Genomic DNA, 19,173 nt, shown 5'->3' with positions numbered 1-19,173 from the left:
TTCTTTAATGCTTTAATTTAGGCATATAAGTGTATCGTTCTTATGGCACTGTATTTTAACTAACTTGTGAAGTGGCTAGATAACTCCAGGGGTGTTAATTCTTGAATTAATACCTTTTACTCAAAGCATTGCACACTGCCTAAATTTTGGCATCCAGCTTATTAAACTGAACTCAGACTGCAGTACTTCCTGCTTTTTTCTTTTCCTCAAAAATATCTCTAATCACAGAAGTCTGTGTATCTTAGTGGGATTTTATCATCTTCATTTTCAGACAACACTGTGTGCCTCTCTGGAGCTGTCCACATTCAGTCAGAATTCAAATAAATTGTTATGACTTTAAATAACACCCCAATTGCAACTTTTGTGATAAATATGATTGACATAGGATATTTTTCTACATAACATCAAAACTGAGTCATGGTCCACCTACAGTAAAGTCTTTTTTTAGTCAGGTATTTCTAGTTGCTTAGGAAAGGATCAAAAATTGCCTACAAGATGTAAATCTGTTGATTGCCCTTGAAGAAATAAAGTGTGAAATGCTGAACATCTAAGTTGAAGCCGATAACTAATAATCCTTAATGCTGTCCTTGCTTGCATAACTGCAGGTCGTGTACATTGCAGAAGAAAATCTGACAGTTTGCTAAATTGCTTCTTGCAACAAACAAATTAGATACAACTGTTTTAACAGTTTATAAGCAACAAACCACTTTTGTGGGGGGAAGAAACAACTGTTTTTATCCAGTTTGAAATAAATGAGAATAGGGAGCATCTTCCTCAGGGACAAAAATGTCAATGTAAAAAGTGAAATTCTGTTGCTATTCTAGAAGACTGCAGTGTAGACAAAGCAAACTGATAATATTAAGAGGCTGAAATTAAGTGATATTTTGATGTTCCTCTAAATCAGAAAAATAAAACCAGCTCTCTGCATATACCCTGATCTATATGTCAGGTTATATCATCAATTCAGTTGATTTTGCAACTAATTTACATAGAGATACATGACCAGGAAAAATGAATTGATAGTGTGCTGTTTTTCTTTCTCCCTATATTTTAAACCATTTTTCATTTCAAGGATGTTTTATTATTTAGACTGGACTCCTGTAGCCATCATTCTAGTTTATTGGGGTATAATAAAGGTAACACTTAAAATTAAAATTACTTGCCTTTTTTTTTCGGTCTTCTGATGCACATTTATCCCTTCTGTTTTAGGGCAAAGAAGAAAGTGATTCTGGCCCCTAAACCCAAAGTGAAGGTAAAAGCCTATTAAAATATCTGAATACCACTTAATGGTCCAGTGTGACCATTTGATACAACCTGTTTCTGCCTCTGATCCTGAAAAATTCTTGCAGAAAGTTTTTCAGGCAATCCTTATTGGCTTGGTGGTGCATTACTTCAAAGAATGTAGTACAAAATACCCCTGTATAACTTTGCCACTTTAGGCTATATAGTTTTTTTGAAAATTGACTATGAAGAGGTACTAGGTGCAGTGATATTTCACATTTTTGAATGTGTGTTTTGTGTGTTTTCAGTTTATGTTAATCTTAGCATCACTGGAAAACAGTGTGGATACCATAGTATAGAGGTCCTCATTTGACATGACCAGGTGTTGTCTTAATTCAGTAGCAGTTTTAGTAAGTGATCAGAATAGTTACCCTATTCTTCACAATATTGATTGTTCTTCACTGTAGGGACACTTTTAGTTATGTGGAGCAACAACACTAGATTTTTAAATCCAAATATTGAATTAGCGCACAGGGCTCCAGCACCTAGATATCATAAGTATTTTAATATGAAAATTTCAGTAGTAGATCTTTGGTTTGTCTGAATTTACTGAATAAAAGTATTACACTAAAGATTACCTTAAATCAATTTCAGAAAGACTGTTGAACCTGATGTTTCTTATCCCTTAATTTTCAGGACTCCAGTCCAAAAAAAGAACAGAAAACCTGTATGTCTTCAGTCAATTCAAGTTGTGCTCCTGTACTGAGTTCCAGTGCAGCTGTGTGCACCCCAGCCAGCTCTAGCTGCACAGCAGCTCCAGAGACCATCTGCTTGGATGACTCACTGGATGAAGACCTCTCTTTCCACCCACCCTCACTGGACTCTGTTTCTGATGCTCTGGCAGTTATCAATAATGGTGCCAAGGGATCACCTCTTGGGTCCACCATAGACACACCAACATCCAGACCTCGCCCTGGGCTGAGGGAAGAGAAACTAGCAAGCATTATGAGTAAGTTGCCTCTGGCAACTTCAAAGAAAGTAGAGCCCACTCAAACATCCCATTCATCAAGTCTTATTGCCGGTCACACAGGGCCAGTACCAAAGAAACCCCAGGACTTAGTTCACACTGGTATCTCTTCAGGCCTTATTGCTGGATCTTCAATTCAAAATCCCAAGGTTTCCTTAGAGCCTTTGCCAGCCAAACTACTTCAACAAGGACTACAGAGATCAAGTCAGATCCAAGCTGCTTCCTCCTCTTCTCAGACTCATGTTTCTTCCTCTAAGACTCAAGTAGCTATTTCCACCTCCACTCAAAGAACCAAGGATATCTTGGTATCATCTGCTGAGGCTCAAGGTGGTACTTCCTCAACATCACAAGTGACAAAGGTGCACCAGCATTCAGCTGTACAACAGAAATACGTATCTCCCTTACAAGCAACTATTAGTAAATCACAGACCAATCCTGTGGTGAAATTGAGTAGTAATCCCAAGCTCTCTTGCTCATCACCAGTGATCAAGGCTCAAGATAAGTCTGTAGTGTATCGCCTGCCTTTGTCCAATCCCTCATCTGGAAGTGGCTCTCAAGTGTCTCACCCACTGGTTTCTCGGACAACATCCAGCACCTCTACCTCTAGTAACTATTTAGCCAAGGCTATGGTGTCACAAGTTTCTTCCCAGGGTTTCAAGCCTCCCTTCTCCATGGCTGCCTCTCCCAAACCTGCTGCCTCTCCCAAGCCCACTTCATCTAAGCCCTCTGTGACACCTAAGCCCAGTGCATCACCTAAATTTTCATCCAAGTCCACCTCATCCCCCAGGCCTGCAACAACACCCAGTTCTTCCAGTTCAAGTGCACTAGTTTCCCAGAGTAGTCACTCCAGCAACAACCCCCTTCATAAACAGACCAGTGGTGTAAATATCAGCAGGCAGTCTCCCACAGTGAATTTGCTGTCCTCTAATCGCACCTCAGGCCTTCAGCCTGCAAAAAACCCTCAGGCTTCTTCAAAATTGCCCAACTCTTCTCCTTCTGGAACTGTTGGTAAAAATAATCTGGGTGGAGTTGGAATGAATGTACCTGCCAGCAGAGGCAGTAACCTTAACTCAAGTGGAGCTAGTAGGACTAGTCTGTCTGGGGGAGCAGGAAGTGGAACACAGGGTGCTACTAAACAATTGTCAACTCCACACAGACCATCTTCTGCCTCAGGGTCTCCAGTTGTAGCAGCCAGCGTGCAGGTATGCATCAAACAAGTTTACATTTGAGCCGTACATTAATGTTTATCACATTTATTTTGTAAACATTCTTAGGATGTTTTACCTTGATTTGTAAATGTCATAAATTTAATTTTTTACCTTTCTAAGCATAATGCTGATACTGATGAAACAATTTCACACTAAAGAATATGTATTTCCAGCTGATGTGAAATGCAAGGATCAGTGTGGAACAAATCCTCACTGTAAACTGTTTGTCAGTCTATACTGTGGAAAAGAATTCACTTTTTTTTCTTTTTAACAGTGCTAGAAAAGGTAAGCTTTGTGTGACCATACTTTCAGGGGATGTGGTATGTACTTGCATTATTTGATTTGCACATTCTCTCATATTTACATATTTATAATGATGGTGGTCATGTAAAAGGTGTCTTCGTACATTTGTTGTCAGACTTCATGATTACTATAAAACTAGTTGCCTGTGGTTGAGTGTAATTCAAGACTTGTAATTGCCACTTGCAAGGGCTTTCTTTTTGTATTGTATTGACTGTATTTTATTTTGTAGGATCTAGTCAAACTGAATGAGACACCCCATTATTATACAAATACCCTAGAAACTAAAAGCTTATACTATCGCTAGAGACAAGACAAATCAAACAAAACAAATATTTTGAAAATACTGTTGTTCTAAAACATATAAACCTATTATTTACTCAGAAGGCAACCTGCTTTCCCAGGTTGTGTTCTTCTTAGTGGGAACAGAGATGATTTGATGTTTTCCTCTTTCTAGTGCTCTCTATGCTGAAGTCATCAATACTTACAAAAAAGTAGTATTGCTTTAAATTATATTCTTGGTGTACAGCAAATCAAAAACTTAGTATTATTCTAAATAGTGAAACATTTTGAAACATTTCTGTTGCATGGGAGTGATGTATATTTAACTTCTGGCAATATTTTATAATCTTTAGTTTGCCATCAAATTCTTCTTAATGCAGCTGAATAACAGGAGGAAGATGTTTTTTACAAGACCCTTCTATGGTCTTTCATCCTACTGTACTGAAACAGTCAGCAGTAAAAGTCTGGCAGGCTCTGACACAGCATTCACTTACTCTGGGTGCTTTGAATGGCAAAGAGATCCACAGCCTGTATGCTGTGTACAGGCCACTGAGGTACCACAGAGGGTCTGCAGAAGAGCTGAGCCAAGTACAGTGCAGTTTGAGTACTCTTGAAGGTGCCTGGAGGAGACAAAAAGGGCTGCAATGAATGGACTGGGAAGAGGGTTGTTTCTTCCTGGTGCAGTCACCAGAATTCAGTGGATGCAATGACTGTGATGTAGAACAAAATGTGAAATGGGTGTGCTAGTGCTCTAACATGACTGAGAAGGGAAGTAAGCAGTGTTGTGCTGGATGAGATGAATTCTGGCAAACCCTCCTGTTGCTAAAGGCAAGTAATTTTTTTGTTAGAAACATTGGTCACCCAAGTAATGAAATGCATTTTGGCCACAGTCCTACTGAAGAATTGTGGCTCTGAGTTGTGGGGGTGTGTAGTGTATAATAAGTAACATGAGTCCATACTCTAATACAGCAAAATAAAGTGTGTTGGTATATAGAAAGGGGTAAATCAGCTGAAGGTACTGAGCAATATACGGTATCACTAAAATAATTATTGAGACCTTTCATGTGGGCTTTCTGACACTTCAGATATTACTTTCATAAAAATGGTTCAATCAAAGAAGATAAACCATGGAATAAGGCTGTTGCTGCTGTGCACTGTGAAGCTTAGTCAGTGGAGTACATTCAAGGAAAGATGGGAATTAAATTATCTCCCAGTTCAAGTACACTAAAGGGGAAGAGATTTGTGATAACAGAGGTGTTATTTAGCTATAAAGGTCTAATAGCTGGCTGCTGAGCCAACATCACTTCCAGACTAGTTTTTAGGAACAATGTACTAAGGACTTAAGTTACTCCTCTTACAACTTCACATAAGACTGAAAGGGAATCTCCTTTCTTTTAAGGCCTTGGGATTTAATTCCTATTTGAGATGCTGTTAGAAGATGAGAATGGTACCTGCATTGCTCATTATAATATTCTGGTCTGCTTACATGAAAGATGAAACTAGATTATTTCATGTGATAATAAAGGTGTATTTAACTAGGAAGCTTCCAAGAAGTGTTTCCCTCCTTTCCAGTTCTGATGGACACAATTATTTACCAGAATACAAGTTTATACTTGCTGAAGCCTCACAGAAAGTTACGTCTTAAGGACACAAAGCCAAAGAGTACGTATGTGATTTCCTTCAAAAGCTCTACCTACCATTAGTACTCTTGAGCAGAATCTAGCTTAGGCTTCTAAGGATCTTAATGACTAAGATGACCAGGATGGACCCTTTTAAGAGCTATTGTACATGAATTAAATAGAAACATCTGAACTGCAGTTCCTTTAGGGTGTGCTCTGTAGCTCTTTTCTTCGCTGTATTTCTCTCTTCTTTTTGAGTAAGCAAGATCTTGGCAGAGCACTTCACAAAAGTTTGTTTTGAGGCATTTTTTCAACAAATTCACAGTTGCAAAACATTACTGTATTGCTTTTATTTTGTTGCCCTTTACTAGATTGCATAGACAATGAACAGTTGTCAATTTTTTGTACATGAGTTTATTGTGAAATTAGTACTTTTAAAGGCAAAAGAGAATAATAGTATGTTGATAGGTTTTTTTCTACTTGTGGGATAGAGTATGTTGTAGAAGTTGGTGCCTTTAAGATGACCAATATAAACACTTGCTAGAAACATCACCTGTAGGTAAATGCCCTTTACAGGGCCACTGTTTTAAAATACTGTGTTTTCTCATAAGAAGAAACTGTCCTTTCTTTAGCTGCTTTCATCGGAATATCTTAAGACCAAAACTGGTAATAAAAATTTATCCATGCTAGGAGATTTAATCACTTTTCTTTTTCTGTAAGTTGTTATTACAGAACTCAGTGAAATGTCATTTTTATTTTAACCTCATGTGTTCATTAAAATGATTCTAAATTTTGGGTTCAGTTGAGGCGTACTTGTAAAAATGCACAGATTTGTAATCCTATTCCGTCTGAGTCTTTTTAATTCAAATAACTACAACATCTGAGTTGGAGTCTCATTCAAAGTGCTTTCTATACTGTTTTGTAGTAGATAATTAGAGAACTGAACATCAGCATATGAAATTACTGTATATGCAGTGAAGGCAAGATTGTTAAACAAGAATGAGCTGATCTAATATTAGAGGAATTAATGTGATTTGGGAGCTGTTGTAGCTAAAATGTTCTGGCTAATCTTGCATTTTTATTTTAAAGCTGCAGTGAATTTAACTTCATTTTGACATTTAGAGTGGAGAGATTATTTTCCTTTGTTTTTTCCTCTGACATGTGCATACACCTCTACATATGTATGTATGCATTTTGCTAACCTGGCTTCTTAAGTTTGGGGATTCTTACATATGAATCTTAATTTTCAGAATTCATTGTTTCTCTGCAACCTCTTTAGAAATAATGTTCTGTTAAGGCCCAGATTTGGAAAGGGGAGAGGTGTAACACTGTACTTCAGAAGAACTTCAGATCTGCGTTGGATAATTTCATATTATTAATCTAATAGAAGATACTTCATTACATTGTGACTGTAGGCCCACTGCATAATAAGAAAGGAGATCAAGGAAATTAGCTGTAAGGCTGATGAGAAAAACATGATAGATGAATCATGCTTTTATGTCTGAATCTGCAATATAATTGTGCTTGCTTAGCAAATGAGCACTGGGAAGACTTCCTGGGTGGATAAGTGGATATTCATTAATAGTTTAATATACTTCTCAACAGAGCAACACTTAACAGGGAGTAGTTGATTTTTATAGCCTTAAAGACTACAATTCAGATCTTTAAAAATCTTGAAGTTTTTTTTTTTTTTTTTTTTTGCATAGTCAACAGCAGGAGCATCGCTACTGGCTAATGCCTCACCTCTGACTCTCATGGCATCACCCCTGTCTGTGACCAGTCAGAACGTGACGTCTGCACCATTAACTCCTTTTGGGATGCTGGGTGGCCTTGTTCCTGTGACTGTGCCCTTCCAGTTTCCCTTGGAGCTGCTTGGCTTTGGGACGGACACAGCTGGAGTGACAACCACCTCGGGATCTACCTCAGCGGCTTTCCACCACAGCCTAACTCAGAGTGAGTGGAATTATGACACTGTGCTATAAGGAAAGATGCATCCTTAAAATGGAAATTGAGTAGGGAAGCAATAAAGTCCTGAGACACTCGGATTCGGTTCATAAAAATCCCTACAGGAGAGTAAATGGGATTCCTTCACTGGTAAAAACTTTCTTTACATAATACCTATGTGTTATAAATCACCTTTGATAAGCTTAACTTCATTGTTATATTCATGGTATATGTTTAGTTTTGAACATACTTTTTTGGGGTTAACTTTTAATACCTTATTTTTTAAAAGGAGTTTAAAAGTCTTCAAATGTCACAGTTCAAATAAGAGACTTAAGGTGATTCCTCAAAGTAGCCTTAACTTAATAACCTCAGATATCAAACAGCTCTCTAATGAAGAGCTGTCAACCACAATGGCATTTACTTTTTCATGCTTATAAAGAAGCTATTTATGTCCTTAAGCTATATGAAATGTTGGTCTTTCTGCCAAACCAAATTATATGAAGTGTTGCATCCCAATAGCAAGGCATGGTCCTAGCTCTGACTTTTGACTAACTGTATTTGAGTAGGTTTGTCTTTGTTGATTTATTCCAACCATCAGAATGCTATCAGGTATTTATTCTTTGCTGTGGAGATAAGCTGCTACTGCTAGACTATAAAAACAAAAACTTTATTTCACAGAGACTGCCTCTCTCCTCAAGATTTGTTTTTTATCTTTGTTCTCCCTTTTTTCTCCCCAGACTTACTGAAGGGTTTACAGCCAGGTGCTCAGCATGCAGCAACGCTGTCTCACTCACCTCTGCCTGCTCACTTGCAGCAAGCTTACACAGGTAAAGACATGATATATTTCTTATTTTTAACTTATTTTAACTTATAAGTCAGATTTCTGCCTTAGACTGAAATATAATGTACATCAGTACTTAGTTTAGAGAAGACACAACACAGGGACAAACATTGGGAGCAGCTGGCAGAACGTACTCTATTGTAGCAATATTTTTTGGAACCTGAATGATTTTTTTCCCCTACTTCTTGTCAATGTCAGGAACAAAAAATAATTCAAAAATTCCAGTAGTTTACTGCAACAATTCTAGAAACTGAAGTGTACAAATTGAACTAGTGGGGAAAAAAGGAAAGTACTTACTGGACAGTAACATGATTGTTTATAGGCTGCATAAAGTTTTTTCCACTAAAAATTTTCATTTCCCCTTTGAAGGAGAAACTGACCTTCCAGCTAAAAGCGTTTTTCATGTTTTTTATAAGACTATATTCACATGTGAATGGTGGGATGGTTTCTTAATGGAATGTCTGCTTTCCTTAGGAATTTTATGCTTGATAGGAGATATTTTTATTGAGAAGAGAAACTTGAAGCAGAACATTTTATTTTTCTGTTTATAAGGCTTAGAGCAGGAAAATTTTCAGAAAGCTTTAGAAGGTGCAGTTTAGAGTGTACACCTTTCTTTGTCACCTGTATATGTTTTCTGGGGGCCAGGAGAAGGAATGGGAAGGGTGGCAGCTTGGTGGGCATTCTTCATTCTTTATTTGAGAGGTTCTCAGTACCAAAAAAAAATTGGGCAGTGTTTTGGTATGAAGCTTGATATATCAGGTTTCAACAATGCTATTTCTAATAAATGACCTACAGAAAAGATGCAGTCTTCCACTCAGTAAAGACCATGTACTTTTTGGTGATGCTAAAGCTGAACCGGCCAAATTCCTCTCTCTCCTACTGCAAGTTACAAAAACAAAAGTTCACTCATGCTTTTATTCTTCCCTTTTGTTTCTGTCTCTCAACTACAGATGGAGGCCAAAGTAAAGGGGACACTAAGTTACAGCGGAAAAACCAGTGACTTCTGGACAAGCAAGGGAGCTGAAGCAGTTCTGGTTGGCTGACAGAATCTGCCCAGTTGGGAAAGTGCTTATTGTCACAGGGCTGCTGTTTCTGTCAATGTTTACATATTCTGATCCTAAGCACTGTGGTGAGAGGAAGAAGAAAAATAAAACAATACTTGATCAAAGAGAGAAGGAAAAGGAGGACTGGTCCTCCTGGTCATGCAGACTGGTCATAGTTTGATATTGCCTAAAGAAACAACCTTTTTTTATCTGCTCTGATTGGCTCTTAAAAGAAATTGATCGTCAAACCCACAGCAGCACCAACATTTTGTTTCTGGGTGAAGTCCAATGAAAAGTGGAAATGGTGAAAGGTGCTAGAATAGGTTTCTCCATTCAAGGTGGAATCATCCACTTCCTTAGTGCCCAAAGTGCCCAGTATAAGATTATGTGTAGGTCCTGAGTGTACTGTATGGTTGTGGACCAAAGGTTATGTAGAATAGAGATGGTGCTGGGATACTTTGCATTATAATTAAACCTTTAGACAAAAGCAGTTTCTGATAATGGGCATTTATCCAGCTTTAGAAGGCTGTTTGGCTTTAGGGAGCCTACAGATGTATGCAGTCTCAATAGAGAATTGTCTTCAAAAACAGATCTGGTACATCAATATGTGAGACACAGACTATTTGATTTATTTTCAGGGTTTTTTTAGTACAAAAGTTCTTATTTAAGGGAGGAAGGGGATGCAAATTCATTTACATGAAAAGAAACCCACATTTTATTGGTCAGACTAGCATTTCTTTCCCATATATTTTTTTTTAAATCACACTAATATTTCAGTATTTTCATTTGTTAAAATTTCTTTTACCTTGTGCTTATTTGCTACTGGAAAGATACTCTATCCATGTGTTTCATGAACCAGAACCAGTTCTTTTCTCTGGCTTCATCCTTTATCTAACTCCTCCCAGAAGCCATGCATTATAATGATTTGCTAGTTGAAGAAAGCTGATTGTGACCTATTCCAGAGTCAGATTAATACTGCTTCAGGCATTAGCCAAAGAGGAGTCGTTCAAAAGCGACCAGAGGTGCCTTCTCTTCTGGGGGCTGAATGGGTTGTCTCCAGCATTTCCAGCCCCTGCTGGCCTGGGGAGTTTGACCTGAACTCTTTCTTACATGGTAGATAAGACTGCAGAGCTGGCTTTGTTGTTTGGTTTTGTTTTGTTTTGTTTTTTTTCTTTGATAGCAATACATCAACCAGTTCACATGTAAGATTAGGAAGCATCCAGCACGTGTTGCACTTTTGACACTAGGGCAGAACTTTGCTGTTGAGTCCCTTGAGCTGTCAGATAAAAGGTGAGAATGGCAGAAACTAAAATAAGTCATAGGGGAAAGGAGCAAATAAATCACTATGATGCCCTTCTCCTTCAACCCTGAAACATTCCTTTGACCAGAGATGCTGAAATTCTTAGTAGATAGTTCTTCTGGTAGTTTGACTCAGATACTGAACCAGACACTGCTGGTTATCTCACACCTTTAGAGAGACTTTGACCCCTGAATAATGACTCTTCAATATATTTTGCTAGATTACTTAGAGCTTGCAGGTTTCTTTTACATGTGATTTATTTTTCTTAGATCAGACAACAATTTCTTTTCTATTTAGAGCTCATTTTAATTTTATATAAATATATATACATAAATTTAAAATAATATATATTGTGTATTTAGTATAAAAATGTTGGGTTGAGCTCAGCAATAAATGTTTTTGCACAACACTTCTGTGAAAGACAGACTGAATTAAGATGCATTAGTTCATTAGTTTCACTCCACAGCATCTGCCAATTAAATGCTTTTGAGCTGGCACTAATGTTTTGTATGTGGTGTGTTGATCAGACAAGCCTGCATCTTCATCGAGGTTTAGAGTTGAAACACAAACACTGTGTAGACCCTGGCATTAATACTGCACAAATTCTGTTAAAATACCATAAACTATTTAGAGTGCAAGCTTCATCTGATATTTTTTTTTCTTTTCTCCAGGAAGGGGTGAAGGAAGCCAACTTTGTTTTTTGAGGCCCAACAGTTCTGACAGGATATTAATTCTCTGAACTGTGTCAAACCTGAGAACTTTAACAATGCATGTAGCTAAGGGAGTTGTGGCAGTGAGCCATTGGGCAGCAATATATTTAAAGGACCCTGTCCTAAGAGAGTTCTACCTCTTCTGTGTTTTCCTTATCAAGGCATCCCATTCAAATTGTCATCTTTTGTCTTCATACTTACTGAAATTTTAGACTGGGAGACTTGGAGCCCTTTATAACTACAGCACAAATTCCCTTTCAACATTCCTTTCTTCTTGGAAATATGCTTCATCTTCAGTTGAAGAGTATCCTCTCTAAATCTTGAGGGCAGGAGTAGTCCTACCTCTGTGTCCTATTGAGCTTCTCAGTCTTGGGAAACAAGTAAACTAAAACTTATTGTGGAAATAGATACTAGGGTGATGAAAATAAAGATGACCATACATTGTTTGTGACATCAGTTCAAACAACCTCCAGCAGGTAACTCTTTTCAGTCATTATACTCCTGTTAGTCATTATGCTCCTGAGTGTCTTTTGAATGAACAACGCTGGAGATGGGGACCCTTTACTTGCTGTTTTCTATTCTGCTTGGTTAAACCTAGCAAGGCCAAATCAAAGGAAATAATAGGGTGGTTCCCAGAGACCTTTGCAGGTGGCATAGACAGAATGGGAAAGATTACTGCAACGTTTGAATGCAAAATTAGGTTAATGTTTTACTATCTTCTGCACAGCAGCTCTTCTGAAGACATTTTTCCCCCTCCAGGTTTTTACTACTTTTTAAGGGCCTTTGTTAATAAATAAACTGTAGTTGTACATACTAAATAAACCCTCAGTATTCACAAGCAATAAGAAAGCCAAGTAGAGCTGTCTTTTCAGGCAGTAGGGCTGAACTTGGTTTGGGGATTGTGTATGAGCTAACGTGTCAAGCTCTCTGAAAGCCCCAAACAAATGCAAGCAATAACTTCAAACATAGGTTTTAGATGTTGAAACGGTCTGGGTAGTATTCCCTGCTACATGATCCAAAGTTCCAAAAACCATGGTAGCTATGTGAAATCATTAGAGACTCTTGCAAAGAAAGAAGGCAGGCTAGATGAAAAACAGGCTGCAGAGTTTCCTGATACCTTGGACTGTAACTGCAGTGTTCTCCCATTCCAAGACACAATGGCCTAAGTCACTTTGTCCAGCCTTCTCTGTTGATTTGAGAAACATGTCTAAATACTGATCAACTGAGTCACAAGTGCGGATGCTGTGGGTTTCACATCTGTTTTCTGCTAATCAGAAGAAACTTTTAATTACCTGGGTTCTGCTTTGTGTTTGAATCTGATCAAAGTTGTCTGATGCACGGATTTAGGGGTGGGACAGGTGCTAAAAGCCTGTTCCTTCCTGCAGTCCCATCACCTGACCCTTCCTCCACACTCCTTCTCCACTTGGTGCAAGACCCTTGAGGACATGAAAACAGAGAAATCTGCAACTCTCCCAAGCTGCCATCAGTTGTGCGAACCAGTAACCCTCTGGGAGTCACCGTGGACTCCAACTAACTTTATCACATTTGCTGCTACATTCATAAAATGAACTTTTGGCTGTATTTATTAGCAAATTTTAATCTAGTTTACAGGGGTTTTTTGTTTTCTTTTTATTAGTTTTTGCCCACAGTTGGATTAGAAGCATTCGGGTGTTTGGGTTGATGGGTTTTTTGTTTTGATTTTTTGTTTGTTTGTTTGTTTTTGAGTGAATTGGTGAAAGCACAGTGGTCCCTCTTCTGCTTTTGTTCTGGATTTTTTTTTGAAAATGGCATTGCAGGGAAAACCTACAGCTAAGCCAAACTGTGGAAGGCTTTCTCCCACACCTAACTTTCATCTTTTGCTAAACTGGGGGGAAAATCATTAAAGGGACACTTGGTTTTTTGTTTGGACTTGTTAGTTGTTTTGTTTTTGTTTGGTTTTTCTTTCATAAAATGAACCAGAAGGTTAAAGCATTAGGCAGACAACCGATTCATTAACACTTTATGCAATTTTAATTTTATAGAAATTTTTAAAAAGGTTAGTAGACTTTGACTGGTCCAAGCTCTGGTGAAATGGCTGTTACCCTTCATGACTTACTTGATTCAGGCCTTTGTCCTTTGTTTAAGTGCCTTTTTTTTGGTATTTTTTTTGTTTTAATTTTATTTCCCTACCTTCTTTAAACTTTTCTCAGCGATCCTGAAGTGCTGGAAAGCATTTTGGAGGAAAATCTTAAGCTTGCCAAGATGGCTTTATGCTGTTAAACTGGGGGGGGGGTTCCCTTTTGTAAAGGAAAAAAAAAAACAAAACCAAGTGTGTAATGTGTGTAACTTCATAGCTGCTGTACTGTGGCATTGGTTCTATGTGCTTGTGCATTCTCTCTCACACATGCACACACACACAAGCAATATTCCTGAATCCTGTTCATCTCTCTCCATTCTCCTGGCTCTGTTGAATGCTACTTCAAGATTGAACATCTGTGCAAAGATGACAGTACAATAAAAGAGTGTGTGCATGAGTGTGTGTAAATGTGCACGAGAGAAAGGAAATGGCTAACGGGAATGAAACTTGTTGCATTTTTCTCTGAAGGTTTTGAATTTGTTTCTTAATTAGGTCATGAGTAAAATGTTATAGGCCCTTATTAATGACTGGACTGCTCCACACAATCACTGAGTCTGAGGCAGAGATGTGTGGCTGACAGCCCCAAGGAGCTGGGGGGTAAATAAAGTTAAAAGAGCAGCTTGCAACATATTTGAATTAACTGCAAGAATCTTGTGTGCAGCTGGTCATATCTGCTTGATACCAGTTACTGCAAGGATTCTCATATTTACCAAAGTTGTCACTTTCCAGCATACATCCTATGTAAGAAAGAATTTGGTAAAACCTGCAAGAGTGCAGCTGCTAATTGAGTTTAAAGCTAGCTATGCTTCACATGCTGCCTAAGTCACTTGTCATGTTGTACTTTTCAAGTTGTACTTTTCAGTTTGTTGAGATTTCATTAGTGGTTTCTTCTCTTACTATATTGAACAGTAAGTTCATGTGTTCTTAGCTGCAGATAATCCCTCATAATAGTATCTGTGCTTGTTTCCTTCTTCTCAGACAAAATTAGCTATCTGCAATAGATGATCTAGTGATTTTAACAGCTTTGTGCTGAGGATCTATCTAACTTACAATTATTATAAACATGAATACCTGAAATTAGCATTTCATTTGTGGACCAAGTGCTAAACTTAAGGTAACATGCATATGCATCACTAGACTGTTCTAGTTCTGTGATGTGCTTCCCCTAGGGAAGATATAATTTTGAGTTGCAATATGAAAAGGAAACATTTATTTTACAGAGTTTGAATGGAATGATGAGTCCTTCATGGGTGGAGAACCAGTGTGGAAAGCAGAAAATACGGTACCAAATATGTTCCTGTGGCAGAGAAAAGCTTAATTCAGTTCTTGGCTTGTCTTCGCATGTTTGAGTTAACCCGTTAGGCAAACTATGCCATAAGTGGATTTCTCCTACCAATCTAATGGTGCCAGTGAAAGATAGGACTGCTGCTGGTAGCTCAGCCAGTTGGAGTGGTAGTTGAGAGTGCTTCTTAATCTGTCTTAGGTGCATCAGTGAAGTTACTTCAGTGAAGTTTACCACATTCACCAATTACGTTGTTTAATTCCTTTTGAACACACATGTTCTTCATCCTGGGCTGATCTGTGGGATGAGGAATCTACAGCTGGTGATGATGGCTGACTGTTGCAGTCTTTAACAAATGGCGCTGTTGTAAAAATCTGAGTCTGTCTACTGCTTAAGAAATCACTGCCAAGATAAGCAGCCAGAAGTATGCTTACTGGGCCACTGGAAAAATAACTGTTGTGTAGGGGAATGCTTTGTTTGTGGAAACTTCTGGTGAGGCTTCATCATGCTTTTTCTATGATACAGTGATCCCTTGCTGCTGTAATAAGCCTTTTGGGGCTCTAGAAAGCCCTGGTGCTGCTGTGAGTTATGCTGAGAGATCAACATGGCCTGGAACTGGCCCAAAACTGGGGAAGTACAAAGATTCCCCACCACTGTTTTTGCACACTCATAAGTAAAACTGCTAATCTTATCAGTAGTCAAGGATATAGTCCTGTCTTTTGTAGCCATTTTTGACAGCTGTAGTTCTACCCCAACCACCACCATGTTTTGTGTCTAGAAGTGTGTGTCAGTCTCTTCCATTGCTGTCATCTCCTGCTTAAACAATAACCATTAGCTACTAAGATTTTCTTTATGTGAAGTAATCCCAACCAAGCAGGGTGCACTATGTTTGGCTCCTATCGTGCACAACACTAAAAGGGTTTTTTGTTTCTTCCTAGCAATGTGTGCAGATGTATTTTATCAATAAATAGTCATATTTGCTATTGTCTAGTACCAAGAGAAAGAGTGGGAGAGAATAAACCAAAACCAGTCAGAAGACGCCACTATCACAGGCCAAACTGAGCAGTTGCTGAGGTAGACAGAGCTTCATTGAGACTTAGCAGATTTCACCAGAGTGGGGGAAGAAACTTTTTTGTGTTCTCAGCTTTTTCCAGCTAAGGCCTTCTTTTGATTAGTAGTCACTAATATCAACTATGCAGATGAGTATTTATGTGTTTCAGTGTTCCATGCATTCCTTTCCCCAGCTACCCCTCTTAACATATATTGAAATTTTACCCAAAGAAAATTGAGTATTTTTGAATGTCTGTAATGCAGAACTTTTTGCTAACATGAAAAAAGAAATTGTATTTTAAAAAAGAAACCCTTTCACTGGTGCAACATGTAGTGTCAAGTGTCATGAAGTTGCTTGAGAGGGAAACTAAAATCACTTCTTGTGACAGGTTTTGGTCTGAGAGTTTTGTAGAATAGTCAGCTCTCACAATTGGATTAAGAAGCTGCAGAAATGTTTTTTAATGTACAGATTGGATTTGGGAAGAAACTCATGAGACAGCCCAGGTTTCTTTCCAGCATCAGAAGTGAATTAAAGTAAATTCTCATTGAAATGAAGTTGCTTCTAAACAAGGGGAGTTACCAGCTAAATAAAAACTAAATCCCAGTCCCCAGGTATTTCTCACTGGTCTTTTAGTCTTGTTGTATGTAACTACAAATAACAATTTAGCTCAGAGGTGAGAATTGTAGTATGTGTTTTATTGCCGGTGATTCCATCATGTAGCAATTAGTACCATGTTCTTGCATAGTTCTCAAGATCTGTACTGGAAATAGATGGAGAAATTTTATTTTTGGACTACTGTAAAAAAAAAAAAACAACAAAATTAACTACTACTTTTTACCCCCCAAAAGTCTACTGAGGAGCACTATATTTTAGCAGTTAAACTAGTATCCTTGTTAATGTGATTTGTCTCTTGTAGTCTTTTACTGAGAGTTAGAAGCATTTAATGAGTAATCCTTAAAAAATTGCCATTCTCTAGCTTAAGATCAGGTGCTTATAATAAAAGGGCATCTGTGATGATAGCTTCTGATGATACAAAATCTCTATGTTCAGAATACTTCATTGGGGGAAAAAAACCAGGTGAGGGTACAAGTCCCTGTAGGCCTGCCTGTTCAAAGAGGGTCAGTGTAGGAGAGTGCCCTGCACAGCTAATGGCAGTGGGGAATATCCCCTCAACAACAGTTTGGCCTCCGTATCCTTTGTTTGGTGTAACTTCTAATATATATATATTTTAGCAAGTTTGGATATAGTTTAATTCTGCCTGACTTGCTGTGATCCCCTAGACAATGAAGGGCTGAGAAACTGTTTTGCTGCCTTTCACTGAGGAGCTCAGAATAAAAAGCTGGAGGAATTTTTTTTTGTTATTAACACATGTTAAATCACAGCTAGAATTCTTTGCATTCCTCGGCTTCAAGCAAAGGAGTGCACAGTTACTGGGAGATGGCAAACCTGTTTGAGTTGGTGATTCCTGTGATGCTTTCCTCAGTCCAACATGAATTTGTACAAGGTCACCTTCCTCCTTTTAACACTTGAGTTCCAGATCATAGGGCTTAGCAATGGAGAGAGGATCCCAACAGCCTTGTGCTCACCTGATGAGCTCTCCAGGGAAACTGCCCCATGAAGTGCTCCCCTCTTGTGACAACAAGCCTGAACAAGCAAATGCAGCTGCATTTGGGTGGTAAGCACCACTTCCATTTGGATTTTTTAGGGAGGTGTGTTCCAATAACTTCAAGGGATACTGTGTTTTAAATGTGTGGTTTCTTTCCTCTCTCCTTATAAAACTGGACCTGAACACAAGTTTTGAGTTGTTGGGGTTTGTTTTTGTTTTGGGTTTGGTTTTTTTTGTAATAATCTCAGGACCTGAAAGATTGTAGCATTTAGTGTGTCTTAAAAATGATGTACTGTACCAGCCATGGATTTTGTAAATACACCTGTCTCCCTTTTTTGTATTTTAATTTTTTAAAAGTGTGTAAGGCTCTTTGCCGGAGGAACTGGTGCCTGCTTTATCTCCATCCTGAACTGAAGCAGGAAAAGGAAGAAGCTGCTGCCTCAAAAGCCCGCGTCAGTTCCAATGCGTATATTGTTCTGGTCAGTTTAATGGCTGTTAGTCTTTTGTTAGTTGGGAAGCTGGTTAGTTCCTTGCACATTCCCAATTGTGGCTAGCAGAGCCCTGTCAGGGAGGCTAATTTTAACTCTCTTCTGTGTGACTACTTGACGTTTTCACTCCTTCCAGGTACTCAGGTTTCCTATCCCTGAGCAGTCCAATGCTTTCAGAGGTCAGGCCTATTGGCCCTCTGTGAGAATAACTGGAGAGCATTTCATTTTATCAGTGCTCTGATCCAAACACAGTCGTGGGGTTCGTATCCTGCAAACCTTGCAGGGAGCGCTGCCTTCACCTGTTCCAGAAGGGACTTGCCCTTTTCTGCTTTCCTGAAAGGAGCACAAGATTTTTTAGGCAGCAGACTTTGCTCTGGGATCCACCCTTGCCGGCAGACCCCTGTTCTGCAGTAGGAGCCTTACTCAATTTGGCGTAGCTGTTCCCTGTCCCTGACTGCGACAGGCTTTTTCATGAGTGTACTTTTCTGTTTTTCTATGTGTCACGTGTCTGTGCTGTATTAAATAAAGAGGAATGTACATATTAGCCCTGTGTCTGTGATTTCTCACAAAAATAAAAATGGGAAAAGATTTCACTTTCAGGGTTGGCCCTCTTGGGGCTTTTTGTCGGGTTTTTCTGTTTGGGGGTGGGGGCCTCCTTCAGTCAGGGCAACCACCCGAGCAAGGGTAATACTGTGTGCAAGGACCAGCGCTTAGAAACCGTGAAAGGGTCGTTGTGGAAGGAAGCCGTTCCCCGTGGGAACACTGCGTTTCGCCGAGCCGCAGCCATTGAGGCACCGCGCCCCCGCCTCAGCCCCGGCTCCCAGGGGGCCGCGCGCAGCCGCGCCGGGCGGCGCTGCCCAATCACCGACCTCCGATACACACCATAAAAGGAAAGGGGCGGGGACAGTAGCTAACTAAGTGCACAGACACCATCCTCCCGCGGCAGCCCCAGTGGCCTAATGGATAAGGCATTGGCCTCCTAAGCCAGGGATTGTGGGTTCGAGTCCCATCTGGGGTGGGTACTTTTTTTTCCGCCCTCCAGCCGCGCCGCTTTCTTGACGTCTGTGAGCCGCTCGTTGTCTCGCGTCTGCAGTTCTTGGGCTTCTTCCTGGGCGTCCCCTTCTGGCTCTAGAGG

The 19,173-nt window shown here is 39.3% G+C and overlaps 1 protein-coding gene and 1 non-coding gene across 2 annotated transcripts in view; both read left to right on the top strand.

The window, feature by feature from the left end:
• The window catches only part of UBN2 (ubinuclein 2), a 52,584-nt gene extending 34,002 nt beyond the window's left edge, over window positions 1-18,582 (top strand). The window contains exons 14-18 of the mRNA XM_031057768.1: window positions 1,210-1,252; window positions 1,918-3,450; window positions 7,364-7,610; window positions 8,339-8,428; window positions 9,393-18,582. Of these exons, the coding sequence (XP_030913628.1) occupies window positions 1,210-1,252; window positions 1,918-3,450; window positions 7,364-7,610; window positions 8,339-8,428; window positions 9,393-9,442 (1,963 nt within the window). The 3' untranslated portion in view covers window positions 9,443-18,582. The remainder of the gene's footprint in view (window positions 1-1,209; window positions 1,253-1,917; window positions 3,451-7,363; window positions 7,611-8,338; window positions 8,429-9,392) is intronic.
• A 401-nt stretch (window positions 18,583-18,983) lies between these two features.
• On the top strand, window positions 18,984-19,056 carry TRNAR-CCU. Its single transcript has one exon. It is a non-coding gene; the product is annotated as a tRNA-Arg (tRNA).
• Window positions 19,057-19,173: the final 117 nt, after the last annotated feature.

This window comes from Geospiza fortis, unplaced genomic scaffold, assembly GCF_000277835.1.
Source record: "Geospiza fortis unplaced genomic scaffold, GeoFor_1.0 scaffold173, whole genome shotgun sequence".
In the NCBI taxonomy this organism is placed as follows: Eukaryota; Metazoa; Chordata; class Aves; order Passeriformes; family Thraupidae; genus Geospiza; species Geospiza fortis.
Note: the sequence above shows the minus strand (reverse complement) of the source record. Positions and strands in the feature narration are given on the sequence as shown.